Consider the following 17,557-nt stretch of genomic DNA (forward strand, 5'->3'; position numbering starts at 1 on the left):
AGATATGTCACTTCATCGCCTTTGCTCTTAAGGGTTGATAAATTGTCGTTGGTTGCTGTTTTTTACTATTTTTGTCCCCGAAAAAAAATTATTGTCAGAAGTGGGATTTGAACCCACGCCTCCATTCGGAGACCAGAAACCCCATTACTATGGAAGGTTGAACCTTGAGTCTGGCGCCTTAGACCACTCGGCCATCCTGACAACTGAATTTTTAAGAGAGCAATATTACTTATAAACATAAACATAGCAGCAGCCATTTTAGATCTTAGGTAATAATTAGATTTGTTCGGGTTCTAGGTTCGCTACACAGTTTACTGTTCATTAAACACGTACCCGTATTTACACATTTGTTATTTTAGCTGTTTTACACATTTGTTATTTTAGCTGTATTTAACTAAAAACAGAGGTTTGCGTTACCCCATGTGACTGTGTTTTCCCCACCCGCATTGGACGACGAGTCATTCTTATGAAACGTAAAAAGAGGCGTGTTTTGTCTAGTGTTGTTATGCAACGTTACAGTAGCTATATAACTCTACTTAAAATAATGATCCAGCTAACTAGCTAGCTACCTAAAGATGTCATTTTACAGAAGCGCCGTTTGGTTCGTTAAAGGACTTCAAGAATACACAAAGTGAGTATCGGTTTTTGCTTGCTAGTGTTGCACAAAAATAGAAGGTTGGAATTTTAGAGGTTTGAGTGACTAACAGGCACACATGCCTTCAAAGTACATATTGATGTTACCAAAGAATCCATGTATTTGTTAGTTAGTAGTCATACAATTACTATGCTGACAACCTCAATATAACTGCCTTTACTTTGCCTTTTTAAACATGTGTTTGCTTTATTTGATCTCAGTTCCTTAATCACCATTAATCTTATGTTGAGATATTTTTATTTTGTTCAACAGAAGCGGATATGAAGCAGCAGCTAAGCAGTTTAATACTGGGGACCTGGACGTGAACCTGAGTGGCAGGTCTTTTGTAATCACTGGGGCCAACAGCGGCATTGGAAAAGCTACAGCCCATGAAATAGCCAAAAGAGGTAAGGCAAAGGCAATGCCCTATGAGTGTTTAAAACAACAATGAATATGGTTTTCACCTTGAAATGTACGCCACTAATCTGTAATATAACTGTTGCCCATTGTTTGTACACATTTTTAGATTCCATTACAGTGAGTGAAAGGCTAGTTGATGATTAACAGTAGATTTATGAGTGAGTGCTAGTAGGTGTGCCAGATGGCAACTAACCTCAAGGTGAAGTCTCAGAGGTTTATATAGACAGACTCACAGACCAATCATGAGGACAATATGGTGTTCAACTCCTCAGGTGGCTGATCATTAGTTGTGAGAAGGGGTTCTTTGAGGTCACTATAGTTTACCCAGTGTTTGATATAGGGTTGTGGTTTTATTGCAGGAGGGATTGTCCACCTGGTGTGTCGTAACAAGGAACGGGCACAGGAGGCGAAAGAGGAGATAGTGGAACATAGTAAAAACCAGGTAACGAGGACTGAATGACACAAAGAAAGAATCAGTATAGAAAGAAACCCCCACACACGTTTATTCATGCCCAGCAACTGTCTGGTGAGGGATGAAGAGCAAGCCATTGAGTAAATTGTGAATAGCTTTGTTCATGGGGTCACAATGTGGCATATTCATGGAGTCATCATGAGTTAGGTACTGCACAGATTAGCTAGGCTAATCTAACAATGATAAGGATCTTTTATGCTCAGTTGGGTGGAAGTTGAGGGGATTTACAGATTAGATGATCTGATTCCTGCCTTGCTTAGACTGATTAATGTGGCCAAGCACTTAGTCAAACAGAAACAGAGGATGGTTTGATAGTTCCTGCACAGTCATGTCTGGGGGTTGTTACGCCTCTGGTTTGGTAGAAAAGTAACACTGCTGTGTCTATACTCAAGTCCCCGGCTCACACTCCCAAAATTCCATGTTTGGCTTCTTTGTGAGCAAATTTGAATACTGTAATCAATCTTTCCAACTGCCAGCGTAATAGTTCAGAATCAGACTTAATGTGGTTCTGTTTCTTTTTCTTTGACATTTTCTTTGTCTCTGCAGAATGTCCATGTTCACATCGTTGACATGTCCAGTGCAAGACAAGTGTGGGAGTTTGCTGAGAGCTTCTCAAAAAGCAACAGCATTCATGTACTGGTAAGGTATCTGTTAGGTGGGTGAATCATCTCCAAGCCCCACACATGGGTTAGTCCATTGAATAGATTAAAGGGTTGATGGGCTGCTAGTTTGAATAGGATGATATATGAATGATTCAATATGAGCGATTGGGTATGATTCAACATGAGTGATTAGATTCATTGAATTAATTCAATACAAGTGTATTAATTATGATTCTTTCTCCCCCAGATCAACAATGCAGGGTGTATGGTAAACCAGAAAGAGCTGACAGAGGAAGGTGTAGAGAAGAACTTTGCTACTAACACTCTCGGTAAGTAAGATCAACCCAAGGGCATTAGTCACGTCTCATTGGAAACAATGCACACCACTTACTTATATAGGTTGATATGTTCTCACAATGTTCTTCCTCATCACTACTGTTCACTTGGTTAGGTACCTTCATCCTAACCACAGCGTTGATACCAGCCCTGAAACAGGCACAGGACCCACGAGTGGTGAGTAATGTCCTCCATTAGTTCTGTTTGTGTTTGTGCTTGTATTAATGTCTAATTGACCAGCAGAGGGCCTTGTGTGTCTGAACAAATGCATCAAAGGAATCTATTACATATTACAAAAACAACAAAAGGTCATGTTCCATCTGTCTAGCAGTCTAACAGCCCATATCGTCATGATGATAATCACCCCTCCTCCAGATCACAGTGTCTTCAGGGGGCATGCTGGTCCAGAAGATGAATGTAGATGACCTGCAGTCTGAGAAGGGGACGTTCGACGGCACTATGGCCTACGCTCAGAATAAAGTTAGGACATGGTGCATCTCTACTTACCCCTGAGCAAATGCATTATCTAGCCTATGACTGCAAAATAAATCTGTAAAAAATTATGTTACAGTTCTGTTATATTCTCTGTGAAAGTGATGTGTGTGTTGTGGTGACAGAGACAACAGGTGATACTGACCGAGAGATGGGCGTCCCAGCATAAAGAGATCCACTTCTCATCAATGCACCCTGGCTGGGCTGATACTCCAGGTACTAACACTTATCTAAAGTAAGAAATCTAGACAAATATTCATCAGTATAAGCCTTCATGCATTTCTAAATGATTGTTCTGTGTTGAGAAAACTCCCTGCATCTGTGTTGACTTGCTAATGTATCTGTGTCTCTGTATTCCCTGTAGCTGTCCAGTTGTCCATGCCTGACTTCCATGCTAAGATGAAGAACAAGCTGCGTACGGAGTCCATGGGGGCCGACACGGTGGTGTGGCTGGCCATCTCAGCAGTGGCCTCCAACCAGCCAAGTGGACTCTTCTTCCAGGGTGAGACACAGGGATGGAGAGGGTTGAGGGTGGAACAGGAAGGGGAGGGAGTATTTTTGCTTAGAAATGCCTCCTTGATAGCAGGACGATATCTGAACAGCTATCTATCTCTTACATCTGCTCCTCTATTTCCTTTCCCATAATGCCCCAGACCGAATGGCGGTGCCCACACACCTTCCGCTGGCTTTATCCAGGTCCTCTCCAGCCGATGAGGAGAAGCTGCAGGCAATACTGGAGCAGCTCGCACACAAGTTCAAACCTTGACCTCTCCTACAGCGGTCAAAAGGTTATGAACAGACAGACCCTCCAGCCCACGTGTCCGTTGACAAACACTCCTCATTATAGATATGCACTGTATATAGCGGTAATATTTTTACAACCATTTTCTATTTATGATGATAATGATCTGTAAATGGATTGCTTGCTATTGCTAAGATCAAAGTGTAGCCACACAGAACATTTTAATGGCTCATGTTTGGGGTAGCGGCCTTCACTGGTCATTCTGAAATGGACCTGCGGCTTTCCCATCCAGACCTGATATGCATAAATTTCTCCAAAAAAAATAGAGGCCCGTTCCCGAAAGGACCCGTGGACAACTAGACCCGTTCCGTATAGACCCGGAGCTGATAAAAAGGGGAGGTAGAGAGAGGTGACGCTCTAGCAGGGGCCGTGCTGTGTGTGTGAGCGAATGACATGAGGAGGAAGGAGAGAAACTGCAACCAACCAGTTGTATTAGTACTGTACAAAGTTAGAGGTGCGCTATTTGATAGATTTCCCTGCTCCCCCTACCTCGGGCTTCCAGTGGGGATACCTGAGTCAACCTACCCCCGCCCCCTCCCCATCTTGTACTTCTGAGTGTGAAACCTTCCCAGGCAGTTGCCTGCCTAGCTCACAAACTAGAATCAGGGCGCCCACTCCCACACGGTGACATGATATCATTGACGTGACGTGCAAATGAGCGATAGAAAACCGTTCGCGCAAATGTCACCATTCGGACTATTATTATTCAAATTAAATTGTGCGGCCGCCCCCGCAAGATGCTGGCCATATCGCCTATGCCTAAATCCGCCACTGAACACATGGTTTCCAGGTGTTTGATGCCATCCCATGCTCTGTTCCGGCCATTATTATGAGCCGTTCTCACCCTAAGCAGCCTCCACTGCTCCATTCGGAATATAAAGTAGCAGCCTACCTGTGGGCTCTTTGTCGTTGTAGCCTATCCTTCTCCTTTTAACTTAATTCCACTTTAATTCAATCTTCTTTTGATTGAACAAGCTACACGCGCCTCTCTCGTGAAGAGCAGCTGCATACATTATACCATTTCTCTCTACTGCAGCAGTCGCGTTCAGATCTCTATGGGTCATTCTGGACAAGTCAGTTAACATTACACATACCCGAGACCAGTGACAATCAGATCCAACCCAGACCCGTGACATTATTTAGAATTCTGGATCTGGACCCGTTCAGGTCCTGGATCGGGTATCAGGAATTCGGGTACAGGGGGATCTGTGAAGACCTCTAGTTTGGTGTCATCTGATGCTTCATAACTTTTTACACCATACTACTTCCCTCTAAAATTCTTCTACAAAGGCTTCTCCATTAGCTTGAATCTTGCATACTATGTACAGTTCAGTACTAATACAGTACATAGTGATTACGTCAGAACTTCTATGGAAACTGGACCTTCCGTTTCAGAATGTGCTGTAGCCAGGCTTAGGTTGATGGATGAATAAATCATGTTTTACTCAGATTTAGCAGTGTATACTGTCCACAGCATTTTTACAAAATCAAATGTTATTGGTCATATACACAAAGGTTTTCATCAGGGTTTAACAAGGGCTGATGTTCAAAGGTGCTTCTGGCTGTTGTCAGCAGTAATAGTGCCATTACTGTTTTGTATTCTGTTTATTATTAGTTTACTGTAAAGCCAGAACAAACAGTCAGTCTTTATTTGACTTGTCCAGAGAATCGTTGAGATACTGTTCTTAAAGCTACATGTTGTTTGTCTTGTTTTACGCAGTTTAGTACTTTGACATACTTTCTTTAAAATTATTTTATCCTTGTTAATCAAACCAGGACCTGTGAGCAGAAATGTGTTTTATTAAGAGCACAAATAAAGCCGAGGCTATTATTACACTTTTTATTAACATACCACTGTACACACTCTAGTGTAGAATGTCCGGTGCATTAAAAACAGTTAATCAACTTCAAGTAAATAATAAAAGGCACCAATAAATATTTCAATCTTATATTTTCAGCATGCCTTCTAAAAGCTTGATTTGTGTCATGATTTGTCATGCAAATTACTTATAAAACATAGGTGTATATATTTTTTGTGGGGGGGTTCTTTAAGCTAACATGAAATTAAACCTTAAATGTAGTGCTTAATTTAAAGTAAGTAAGTCAATCATTAACTTCAATAAATGTTGATTAAATCAATCTCAAGAACCTTCATCAGAACAACTTTGACAGCCAATTTAAAGCCATTCCTCCTACTTTGGGAATTATTCCCTGGAGAACCAACATAGCGCCATCCAGAGCCTTGCTCATAAATGAAGGCCTATTCTCTCCCTCTTGTGCATTTGCTTCCTTAAGAGCATCTATCTCTCTTTGCATTTGTGCTCGGTCATCAAACCCTTGCTGGAAAGGGTCATTCTGCTCCTGAAATGACAAACACAATGTCACAAAAACACTCTATATATACAGTAAATCACATACACGCCACAAACAGTATACGCCTGACAAATACAGTGTACACATCACAGACAGACACAGTTGATCTTACTTCTACAGTTACTATAGTTTTAAAGTGTTCTCAAAGCTTTTACCTTGAGTCTGGCCTGCAGAACTCTGTCATGCTATGCTATGGCATTTCTACCTTCTCTGTCCTTCCTCTCCATCAGCTGGTTCATATTCTCCTCATAAATCCTCTGTTGGTCCACTCTCAACTTCTCCTGGACTACCAGCTACTCCTCCATGGCTTGACTCCCGCTCAGAAGCCTCCCTTTTTGTTTGCGCCGCTGCAGAGAGAGAGAGAGAGCAAAAGAGAGTTAAGACTGGTGGTCATTACAATGTTGTTGTCAAATCATCAAATTTTATTGGTCACATGTGCCGAATACAACAGGTGTGGACTTTACAGTGAAATGCTTACTTAGAGGCCCATTCCCAACAATGCAGTGTTTAAAAAGACAAATATTTGCTTACTAAAAAAGGAAATAGTAACACAATAAAAACAATAACGAGGCGATATACAAGGAGTACCAGAACCGAGTCAGTGTGCAGTGGGTACGCGGTAATTGAGGTAATACAGTATGTACATGTGGGTGGGGGTAAATGTGTATTGTCATTTGGATTTTAGCACACTGATTTGGCAGATTTGAGTTATATCTATTAGATCACCTTATGCTCTCAGCTTCAGTGAGGGACTGGTCTGCTTACAGGATGGCTTGGCCAATTCTGGCCTTCCTTTCCAGGTATTCCTTCAGTGCATCTTCAGTCTGGAACCACAACACACTGTATGTTTAACTTTCAACATCACATCAGTTCAACATATTTCACGTTTCTAATTTTGACAGAAAGTTGTTTTCATTTCATGTTAATAGTTTTAGCTAGTTAACGTTACGTGTATGATCTTATTATTCGTATCTCAGAGCCATTTGCGTTGCTAGTTATAGCCTAATGTTAGCTAGCTAACATTGAACCTGGTTGGTTAGCTACCTGCCGATTTATGCAGGGTAGTAACATCATGAGTTGGGATTATGGTTCATTGTTTACCTAGCTAGCTAGCTACATGTCTTAACAAAAAAAAGACTCCACTATGCAAGTAACTATTTCAATAGAATGTCATTTCGACAACTGTTGATATACATACCTGGTAAATTCGCTCTGGCTATCTACTCCGATTTCAGAGCACCCTCGTCTGTGTGTGCCAGAGCGCAGAATATCTGACGAATTTACACTCGAATTTACGCTCAACACCCTACGGGCGGTGTCAGTAAACGTTGGAAAAAAGCGTAAATTGTTGCCCTGGATGACAAACACAGCCTAACCAGCTCTGCTAGGGCAAGTAAAACAGTCAGTGGGCTGTTCTCTCGTTTGTGTCTGGGAGTAGCTAGCAAGGTAGCCAACGTAAGCCAGTTAGCTTATTCTTGTTTATTGTCTTCTTTTTTTTTACACTTAAAGATAATTTCAAAGTACTATTTAAATTATCTCCCCCGCCCACTTTATTTTATGGATAAAGAATCTGCAATGAAAACGAAACAAATGAACAATGAAAGTTAAATCGCCCATATCATTTGGATCTAAATAAAACATCTAAATAAAACATCATATCAGTCTTTCAAATTAACATTAATAGTGGTTTCTTTTCAAATACTATCTTCTCACTCCAAAATCTTCTGACATAAGAACAGTCCCAACATAAATGGTCGAGTCTCTGGGTCACAACCACAAAATACACATTTGTTATCGATAGCTATTTTGAATCTGTCTATAATAAAGGTCTTTACAGGTTAGATTCTATGAATGAGTTTGTATGATACTTCTTTCATCTTATTAGATATGCAATATTTGCCAGACAACAACGATACTTTGTTCCAGTTTACTTGTCATAGGGCTGTATTCCAGTATATTCTAGCAGAGGGAATAGTAATATCTTGATAGAGTTCTCTTACATACATGTTATTACATTTATAGTTTAAAATGTCAACGCCTTCTAGCTGTATTGAGGCTACAAAATCCTCAACAGTTGCACTTGGAGTACTGTTATATTCTCCTAAAAGAAGAAATGCACCTTTAGGGACAGCTCTAACAACAATTTAAAACTCCCCAGGAGTGAATGTAACATTGTGTGTTCTCATGATTTCTGGTTAATCATATAGTTGTCCATCGTTATTCAATAATGTTTTAACCCAGATAATACTGTTATCAAACCTGTTCTAGAAAAATAGACTTGTTGTATATCTATGTGGGGGAAATTATTGTTGTACATGAGGTTCCAAGTTAGAAGTACTTGTTTATGAAAGTTAGCAAGTTTAATAGGGATCTTACCCACATCAAAGTTGCATTTGAGTAAGAATTCTAGACCACCAATCTGTTTTGAAAATTAAATGAGGGATTATATTCCAAATGCAATCCTTATTTCCTAAATAGTTTTGTGCGAAATTGTCATCAGTAACGTAACTTTTGGATTACCCAAACTCAGTAACGTAATCTGACTACATTCAGTTACTTTTAGTTTACTTTCCCCTTAGGAGGAATTAGAAGAATACAAAAATGTCTCATTGATTCGAGTTGAAAAATAAACGCTGTGCTCTTGGAATGGCATGCTTTGAGCACTACTGAAAGTGCTATTTCCATGTGAAAAATGAATGCCATATGCTGCATTTGCTATAGGCCTATTGTTTACCTTTTTGTTGGTGACACTTTGATATCTTGATAATATGCAGCTGTTTAAAGGGCAAATCCACAAATGAAACAATAACAAAATGAACGTCCGCCTCTGTTTTGCTGAGGGATGGGCCTGGAGAAATGTAACCACTCTCAAATTAATAGACAGCTATGGATGCAAGGACTGAACATCCATGATATAAAAAGTATTGTTTTAATCATTTTGAGGCTATACAGTGTTTGTTTACATTTACAATGTTTACAACCATTGGAATAAAAAACGCTTATATTTTGGGTTCTCATGGAGTGTGACAGTTGAACTAAGCTCATAAGTTATATTATTTAAGAATCAATGGATATATATATATATGTAGGATGTAGCAACTACATATTGCCCCTTCAAGTCTATCAAAAGTGCGCAAGTTTGAGCATGTGTCCAACCACAATTCGTAAGGTGCAAATAGCTAAATGAGAGAGCAGCAGTGTGACACATTAATGCGCTATGGAGATATCAATAATACGTGATATCCGTATCGCCGTAGACTACACCACTGCTGTCATCTTTACCTCCAAGCGTTAATTCAAGTTGGATAATCTTTGGATGCCGACAGCAGTCGCACCATTGGAAGACATAGCTTGGACTTTAGCCTACATTAAGCTAGTCCTGCTCTTTTCCAGCGATCCATCATGTGTCATCATAGGGGTCTCTGACTTGTGGTCAGACTCGCTCAGGTGGAACAAACTTAAATTTGCGCTTTTTTTAAATGCAGATTTTAATGTCATTGAGAAAACAGAAGTTTCAAATATTTTTTTTCGCAAACATCCTTAATGAATTACAAAGTAATCCTCGAAGTAATCTAGTTTTTCCAAAGTATCTGTAATCTAAATTCAATATTACATGTAATCCGTTACTCCCCAACCCTGTTCCTCCATATGAAGTTAAATAGTAAACCAGTTAGCTTTGGTGCTTGACTACTGTTGTTAGGACAGAACGCTCGGATCAACCGTTAAAGACATGCGTGAGGCTAAAGCTTTAAGATGGTGTGAACGATGCTGAATGGGTGTAGACAAAGAGCTCTCCTATATATATATTTTGTATTCATTTATTTTTTTTATCCCAGCCCCGTCCCCGCTGGAGGCCTTTTGTCTTTTGCTAGGCCATCATTGTAAAAAAATATTTGTTCTTAATTAACTGACTTGCCTAGTTAAATAAAGGTTCAATATTTTTATTTATTTTTATTGAAGTACCAAAACATTCAAGGCCATTTTCTCAAAAGTGAAGTTACAAGTTTATCAACTTTCAAAGCAGAATTACTTTCCCATTGTTCCTCAAATGCAGCTGTGTGTGTGTGTCTGCTTTTATCCAATGAAAAAAAAAAAAAAAAACGTTTAAAAATTTGCTACATAAGACCGAATCAAGGCGGTCGGTCACATATACTAAACAAAAATATTAAACGCAACACAAAGTGTTGGTCCCATGTTTCATGAGCTGAAATAAAATGTTTCTAAATACTTCTACATCAATGTGGATGCTACCATGATTACGGGTAATCCTGAATGAGTCATGAATAATGATGAGTGAGAAAGTTAAATGCACAATACTCCCATGACATGCTAACCTCTCACCACTACAATTACAGGGGAGGTTGCATTTTTTCTCACTCATCATTATTCACGATTCATTTAAATTATCCGTAATCATGGTAGCATCCACATGAATGTAGAAGTTTAGAAACATACTCAATTCTTATTTACAATAAGTGACTCAAAATGACACACAATTACATTCTATTGGACAGAAAATAATCTGAAACACAATCATAAAAAAACTACAAATGTGTTGGATACATTTGTTGAGTCACAAGCTTAATGTAGTCAGACATGCTGTCTTTCCTAAATATTTTTGGTCCCCTAAAATGGGGGAACTATGTAAAAAAAAGTGCTGTAATTTACCCTCAAATAATATCTCCATCTGCACTTTAACCTCATAGTCACTGTATCATTTAAAATACAAAGTGCTGGAGTAGAGAGCCAAAACAACAACAAATGTGTCACTGTACCAATACTTTTGGAGCTCACTATAATTAGAAAATATTTGACCAATCTCTTAAATTGAATGTAAAATGCATATCAGTTTATGAATAAATTGTTTTGAATACACTTTTAATCTGTTTGTGTTTATGTAATTAAGTAGTAGTAGTCTGTAATTGACTCACATCTGGAAACCTAATTCATGCCTTTGTGGCTTGACGTTCTTCTTACTATAATCACAGATAACGTTCCACAATTTGGTGTTCAAATAGTTCAGACTAATAATCAATCAGTTTGCACTCGAGAAATAGCCATTGGCTACTGTATTTTCTGACAAAGAGGAGCAAGAGTGGCCTGGCTGAGCAGAAGTGAAGGTGGAGGCAGAGAAACAGCAACAATTAGAGAAACTGATCCAGGAGAGGGAGAGAAGTCATCAGGAGGGCATCCGTCATCTTGAGGTATGGATGGACACTGGAAACCTATAGTATACCATGTCTCCGAAAATAATATTTTATTTATTTAATTAATTAATTCTAGGCTGAGATGGTCCAGGAGGCGAAGGAGAAGCAACATAAGTTGGAGACAGTGATAGCCAACAGCTTCTCCTGCTCCTGGAGATTGCTATCTAAGGGCTTCACAGAGAAAGAGCACAGGGTATTGTAGAGGGTGTAAGCAATGGCTTTGATCACTACTTCAACTATAGGAAAGCCTGTGAGGAACTCAAGGCGCTTGTGTTAAAGTCGCAGGTCAGATCCTCTACTCCCAAACTCAAAACAGGAGCAGTTGTCAATGGCATTACCCCTGGCTCAGACAAACGGGTGTTACTGGCCCTTCCACCGCCCCAAACACTTTGAATTTGCACAGTTGAAAACCTCCAATTGATGCTCCCCATTGTCATTGCTAAGAAATATCCACAACAATATAAACATCAAACTTGTTGACCTATCATACTGTTGCAGCTACTGAACCAATCATTGATGAGGTACACTGGGGCTAAATTAAAAGCCTCACTTCATTTGAGAATGTTCTTCAGTTTATAGACATACATTTTTCATACAGATTTTTAAAAAGAAACTGGCTCAAAGCGTGACTGGACAAAGCGTGATTGATTGACAGATTGAACAATGGAGAGAGCTGATGAGCTGAACAGCTTGTTTTAAATGAAGACTTCAGCTGAATCTCTACATGAATACTAGGCATTCACATGAAGAGACATCCTGTCTTTCAGTCACCTCATATACATTTTATGAATACAAATATGAGTACATCAGCAGCAATACAACAAGGGGAAATAAAATTATGGAATGATATGAGCACACATCTCTACTCAAATTACTTGTACCCAGATCAGCTTTAGGACTAGGATGAGACATGGAGGAATTATATTCTTAAAGACTAGAAAATTTCCAATAATCTGCTGCTTGGACAAACTGCACATTAAGACCGGAGGGAAATGGCACAGAGCAGGATCAAGGAGTTAACTACCTTGCTTTGATACAGATATACTGTAGCTCTTGATTTTCTGATTCCAGATCCTGCTTTGTGATAAACCCTCCTGGGTTACATACACACAGTACAGCACCAACCTGTGAGAATCATACTGCATCACATTAAACCGGTATGCCTAGGTGACAGACTGACAGTTCATCCATTTAACAATACTAGTATCAGTGTTGCCAATGACAACATGCTGATGAAAGCAGAGAAAGAGACTGGTATCCAGGCTACATAACATAACACGATAAACTTATTTCAAATCATATCAGCAGTCATTCAGATATTGTAAATCAGTCTTGGTTTATGAATCAACATGGAACTCATACCTTTTTGCCTCCCAACAATGATAACTGTACAGAGGTCATTAAATGAGGAAACGGATAGGAATAGTATAGATCTCAAGTCAGTGACTACAGTAAATAGCATTAGAGCCCCATACAGCCATTCTCCACCAGTAGATATGTATTAGCTTAGGCCCAAGATATGTGTGACGGATTAATCAACATGCTAGTATTCATGACAAATTACCATGGCTAATCATGGTTGTATAACACACATATTAACATGCAGACAGGTTGTTGTGGTTATGGTTTTACAATAGTGGCTCTGCCTAGACAAATCCAGTGCATGAACTTAACTTGAACAACTGTAGTTATATCCAGGATATGACACCTATCATAACCATCAATACACTTTGAGAATGTTAAAGCATAAAAAACAGTATGTATCACACAAAAGTCCTGATTCATAGCCACACTATCAGTCAATGATAATGACCTTGATGACATGTGTGTGTATTACATGAGAGATGTCTATCTTGGAGGCTACAGTAACACACACACAGCAATAAATAAACTCATCATAACACAAATACATTTGACACACACATCCACTAACAACTGATCACCAGTCTGGTATATCCCTCACCTCAATGGAAAATACATATTTGTAGCCTGTAGACAACATATGTAAGTGTATGTATTGGACAATAAAAAGTGCTTTGTTATGATTTTGTTCTCTGAGAAACTGAACCGTAACAACTGAAGTGCAAATAATCTAGAAGAGACTACAAGTGGTGAATCATGTTTAAGTAAGGCTGCAACATTTCGGGAACTTTCAATAAATTCCCTGGTTTTCCCGAAATTCCGATTGGAAGATTCCCGGAATAGGCAGGAAATCCGGTATCCAACAACCAACCACTATTTCTGGAAAACCAGAGAATTTATTAAATGTTTCTGGAATTTTGCCACCCTAAGTCCACTACCGAAGTCAAAAGTGTAGTAAGTGACATTTCAATAACTCTAGAATAAAGTAAAGTAATGAACAGGTTCTTTATGATTTACAATTTCAATTGGCAAGCCTAAACTAGAACTTCAGTTTGTAATACAGTATTCATAAAAAATAAACAAATGAAAAACATTTATTTCTCCAAGTCCCCCACATCTGTGGCGGTCAACCATTACCTGACAGTGAGATACCACATGTAGACTTGTTCACCAGCTGTGTGTGTATGTGTGATGACTTTCAGAGAGCCTAGAAGCTATACAGTAGTACCCTCAAATTCACCTCTGGACCTCATTGCTCCCCTATAATCAGGGACTGATTTAGACCTGGGACACCAGGTGGGTGCAATTAATTATCAGGTACAACAGGAAACCAGCAGGCTTCGTACCTCGTAGGGTAAGAGCTTAATTCCCCTACATTAGGCTATGACCCTCCTGACACCAACTGAAACATGGTCCACCTAGAAACAGTGGTGTTTTGCCCTCTGCAGACTGCAACAATGTTACAGCAGCTTAAAAGCAAAGAGTCAATCCAATGAGCCTTATAAGGTCAACTTTTGGACCTTCTGGAGTTTCATGAATATATTAGAGTACTCCATCTTGCTGCTGTACATACAAGTTACATATCTAACTGGTATTCACAACCCAGGTACATTTCGTGCTTCAATTTGTTGAACTATTGGTTCATTCTTTCTGTTTACCGGAGGGAAAGCTATAAGAAGATAAGAGGAAGGCACTTCAATATAAGCTTTATATTTGCCCACCTAGCTGTATTTGATGTTCAGTAGGTAAAATGAGTTCCCTTTACTACAAAACTATTGTTATAAATATAATAAACCAAAGAATATATGGAATTATTTATGCAGCCAGTGTAAAGCTTTTCACGTTTAGTCACCAAGAGGGACGAGGACAGGCAAGAAAGGCCTGGTGTTTCTAGGTTCTGTGGATGTTGCTCTGCTGTTGTAAGTTGTTTAGCTGTTGTTGTTCTTGTTGACATTCCCTCTTCCTCTCAGGATGACAGCCACCAGGCTGTAAGCTCTACCCTGATAGGTGGATGGAGCTCCATGTTGCTCCCTGTCAACGATGACCCTCAGGAGACCACTGGAGTCATGTCCCAGAGCTGTTGACACACACAAACATAAGCTGTATAAAAAAAACAGACTCCTTCATACACATATACGCACCCAAGAAAATACTTTGTATCTAATACAGGAGGATACATTTATACAAAGTGTCTGGTCGTGTCCGTCTCACCTTGACGACTTTGTCGGCCCCAGAGGTCAGCAGCCAGCCTGTGGTGGGCTCGTAGTGCATGTAAACTATGCTGTGCTTGCTGTCATGGAATGTCGCCGTGGGCGCCCGGCTGTAAGACGAGGGGAAACAGTTATCACCAAACGTATAGGATTTTTTTTTTGGAATACCTTAAATGACATTTTAGGCAAAAAGGCAAACTCTGCTCCATCCTTCATTGAATCAAATGGCTAATTCATCACAAAACCCTCTGATACTGCCTACTACTTGAATAACTTTATCTGTTACGAATCCCTTTGGCCCGGCAGTCTAGGGGGTGGGATGGTAACGAGACCCGTAACATACCTCATGCAAAGTATAATAGTGACAAAGTATCAGTGAGAACGAAATACCACAGACAACTTAAGTACCGTCAAACACTCAGGGTTTATTTGAAAACACACGGTAAAGGGGGGCAGGAAAAGGGGCTGAGCTGGACCCAAGGAAAAACAAATATCCAAAAACACCCCTAAGCTAGACTAGCCTACTACTATACAGCTAACTAACCAAAAATACAGTGGGTGGTCCGCCCAGTTCTACCTAGTGTTCTTAGACAAAGTAGTCCTACAGGTAGTGTATGCCCATGGGCAACTTGTCTTGGTTCCCCCTTTTCCCAACATCAAACCTCATAACAAAATAACAATACTCACAGGTGGGGACAAAGTGACATGTAGTAGCGAAAACTAAACCAGAGAACTACCGAGAGATTGACAGAGAGATGGAGCTCCAGAGAACACAACTGACAGGGTTTTTAAACCAAGGGAAAGGGGAATGGTTGGGTAAGTGAAACAGGAGGTGTGTCTTCTGATTAGCGACTGATTGATGACTGATTGGGGAATGATGATTGCCACCTGTGTGAAGGGGAGAAGGAGAGAAAAGAAACACACACAGGATACACACAGAATACTTGTATCCGTAACATTATCATTACCCAAATTAGCAAACTTACATGCTGACCACACCGCTCGCGTTGCAAAATAAATGTACACATACATGTTATTCAATCATTGCACCCACACTGCTCGCAGGCGTCAGCAAACATCTACGTGGCCAGGCGCTAAAATAGAAATTGGTTTTATTTTATAATGTTTAACGCGTTGCAAGTCCGGCCTCTCCCATCTCCTCATTGTTTTTTAGGAGCATATACCCACGTGGGTGATTGAAAGATGAACTTAGGTCCACACTCTGGTAGGTTGTAGTAATGATGTAAAGTTGGCTGCCAACCGCAATAGAAAGTCCAAAGAAGAAAAATAAGCCTTAAGGAAGGAGGAAAGATGACGAGAAACTAATTTGGTTGACAGTTTTATCTGTGGATTAACTGTCGGAGTTGAGGACCATGTGCATTTCAGGTAAAATAACAACCCAATGTTTACATACCAGGATAAACTAACTAGCAACAGCAAGCTAGCTAGCTAAATTGCAATAAATGTTTAATGCTTTTTCACCTGTCCCCAAATTAATATAATTGGTTCAGAGTTTGTTTTGATATTTCAACTTGCGTGTCCTGATCGCTTCTGGTGTGAGTGAACAAAATCAACGTGCGCACAATGGCCGGTTTGGTCAGCATGTTAGGCATGACATGCCAACAACAAACTCAGTCTTCTTATTCATGCAGAACTGACCTGATAATGAAAGACAAGCATTGTAATTTTGAATTCTGTAAAGTGAGTGTGGAAAAGGTGTGTGACCTCAGACCTGGAGAGAAGCAAAATTCATTCAGCTACCCAAGAATAGCAAAGCACCCTTTACCCGGTTCAAACACCCGACCAATTTGCCTACTACCGGCTCTTAGTAAACTTTTGGAAAAAATGGTGTTTGACCAGATACAATTTTATTTCACTGTAAATTGATTAACAGCAGCATGCTTTATGGGGAAGGTCGCTTAACATGTAGAGCACTGACACACCGACACAAAAGACCGATGATTGGATGAAAGAAATGAATAATAAGATTGTGGGGGCTGTATTGTTAAGACTTCAGCTTTTGATATTATCGATCATAATCTGTTTGCTGAAAAAAAGTAGGTGTTATGGCTTTACATACTCTGCTATATTGTGGATAGAGAGCTACCTATCTAAATAAGTATTTTGTTTTAAAATATACTTAAGCATCAAAAGTAAACGTAATTGCTCAAATATACATAAGTATCAAAAGTAAAAGAATTAATCATTTCAAATTCCTCATAGTAAGCAAACCAGACTGCACTAATTATTTTTTATATTTTTTATTTAAGAATAGTCAGGGGATACATTCCAACACTCAGACATAATCTTAACGCTACAGTATTCAATGACATTCTAGATGATTCTGTGCTTCCAACTTAGTGGCAACAATTTGGGGTAAGGCCCTTTCCTGTTTCAGCATGACAATGCCCCGTGCACAAAGCGAGGTCCATAAAGAAATGGTTTGTCGAGATCGGTGTGGAAGAACTTGACTGGCCTGTACAGAGCCCTGACCTCAACCCCATCGAACACCTTTGGTATGAATTGGAACGCTGACTACGAGCCATGGGGTAATCACCAAACATCAGTGCCCAACCTCACTAATGCTCTTGTGGTTGAATGGATGCTCCAATATCTAGTGGAAAGCCTTCCCCGAAGAGTGGAGGCT

At 39.7% G+C, this 17,557-nt stretch overlaps 2 protein-coding genes, 1 long non-coding RNA gene and 1 other non-coding gene across 6 annotated transcripts in view; 1 reads left to right on the forward strand and 3 right to left on the reverse strand.

Moving 5' to 3' along the window:
* Positions 1-92: 92 nt before the first annotated feature.
* On the reverse strand, positions 93-201 carry trnal-caa (transfer RNA leucine (anticodon CAA)). Its single transcript has 2 exons — positions 164-201; positions 93-138 (listed from the first exon to the last, which is right to left on the reverse strand). It is a non-coding gene; the product is annotated as a tRNA-Leu (tRNA).
* Positions 202-470: 269 nt separating this feature from the next.
* LOC129820918 (dehydrogenase/reductase SDR family member 12-like) lies at positions 471-5,715 on the forward strand. The gene is made up of 10 exons (XM_055878035.1): positions 471-631; positions 908-1,041; positions 1,414-1,496; positions 2,073-2,165; positions 2,376-2,457; positions 2,580-2,641; positions 2,840-2,944; positions 3,082-3,172; positions 3,321-3,458; positions 3,610-5,715. Exons 1-10 carry the CDS (start codon positions 576-578, stop codon positions 3,720-3,722), a joined length of 957 nt encoding a protein of 318 aa, XP_055734010.1. The 5' UTR covers positions 471-575; the 3' UTR covers positions 3,723-5,715.
* LOC129820919 (uncharacterized) lies at positions 5,585-7,605 on the reverse strand. Of its 2 annotated transcripts, none has more exons than XR_008754254.1 (4): positions 7,330-7,605; positions 6,858-6,955; positions 6,287-6,478; positions 5,585-6,119 (listed from the first exon to the last, which is right to left on the reverse strand). It is a non-coding gene; the product is annotated as an uncharacterized LOC129820919 (long non-coding RNA). The 2 variants fall into 2 exon arrangements; XR_008754255.1 differs by having other exon boundaries at positions 6,337-6,478; positions 7,330-7,604.
* Positions 7,606-11,871: 4,266 nt separating this feature from the next.
* LOC129820917 (WD repeat and FYVE domain-containing protein 2-like) overlaps positions 11,872-17,557 on the reverse strand; it is a 32,080-nt gene continuing 26,394 nt past the window's right edge. The window contains exons 11-12 of one of the 2 annotated variants that reach the window (XM_055878033.1): positions 14,912-15,020; positions 11,872-14,777 (exon numbers count right to left, since the gene is read on the reverse strand). In XM_055878033.1, coding sequence (XP_055734008.1) covers positions 14,748-14,777; positions 14,912-15,020 — 139 coding nt within the window. In that variant the 3' untranslated portion in view covers positions 11,872-14,747. The other variant, XM_055878034.1, reaches the window with a different exon arrangement.

This window comes from Salvelinus fontinalis, chromosome 23 (genome assembly GCF_029448725.1).
Source record: "Salvelinus fontinalis isolate EN_2023a chromosome 23, ASM2944872v1, whole genome shotgun sequence".
NCBI classification, from domain to species: domain Eukaryota; kingdom Metazoa; phylum Chordata; class Actinopteri; order Salmoniformes; family Salmonidae; genus Salvelinus; species Salvelinus fontinalis.

What these genes read in the sequence shown, in the direction of transcription:
- LOC129820918 (XM_055878035.1), top strand. Translation starts at nt 576, where the DNA reads ATGTCATTTTACAGAAGCGCCGTTTGGTTCGTTAAAGGACTTCAAGAA. An exon ending in GGACTTCAAGAATACACAAA is followed by an intron (nt 632 to 907) that starts GTGAGTATCGGT and finishes TTTGTTCAACAG; the next exon opens with AAGCGGATATGAAGCAGCAG. An exon ending in TGGCCTACGCTCAGAATAAA is followed by an intron (nt 2,945 to 3,081) that starts GTTAGGACATGG and finishes TTGTGGTGACAG; the next exon opens with AGACAACAGGTGATACTGAC.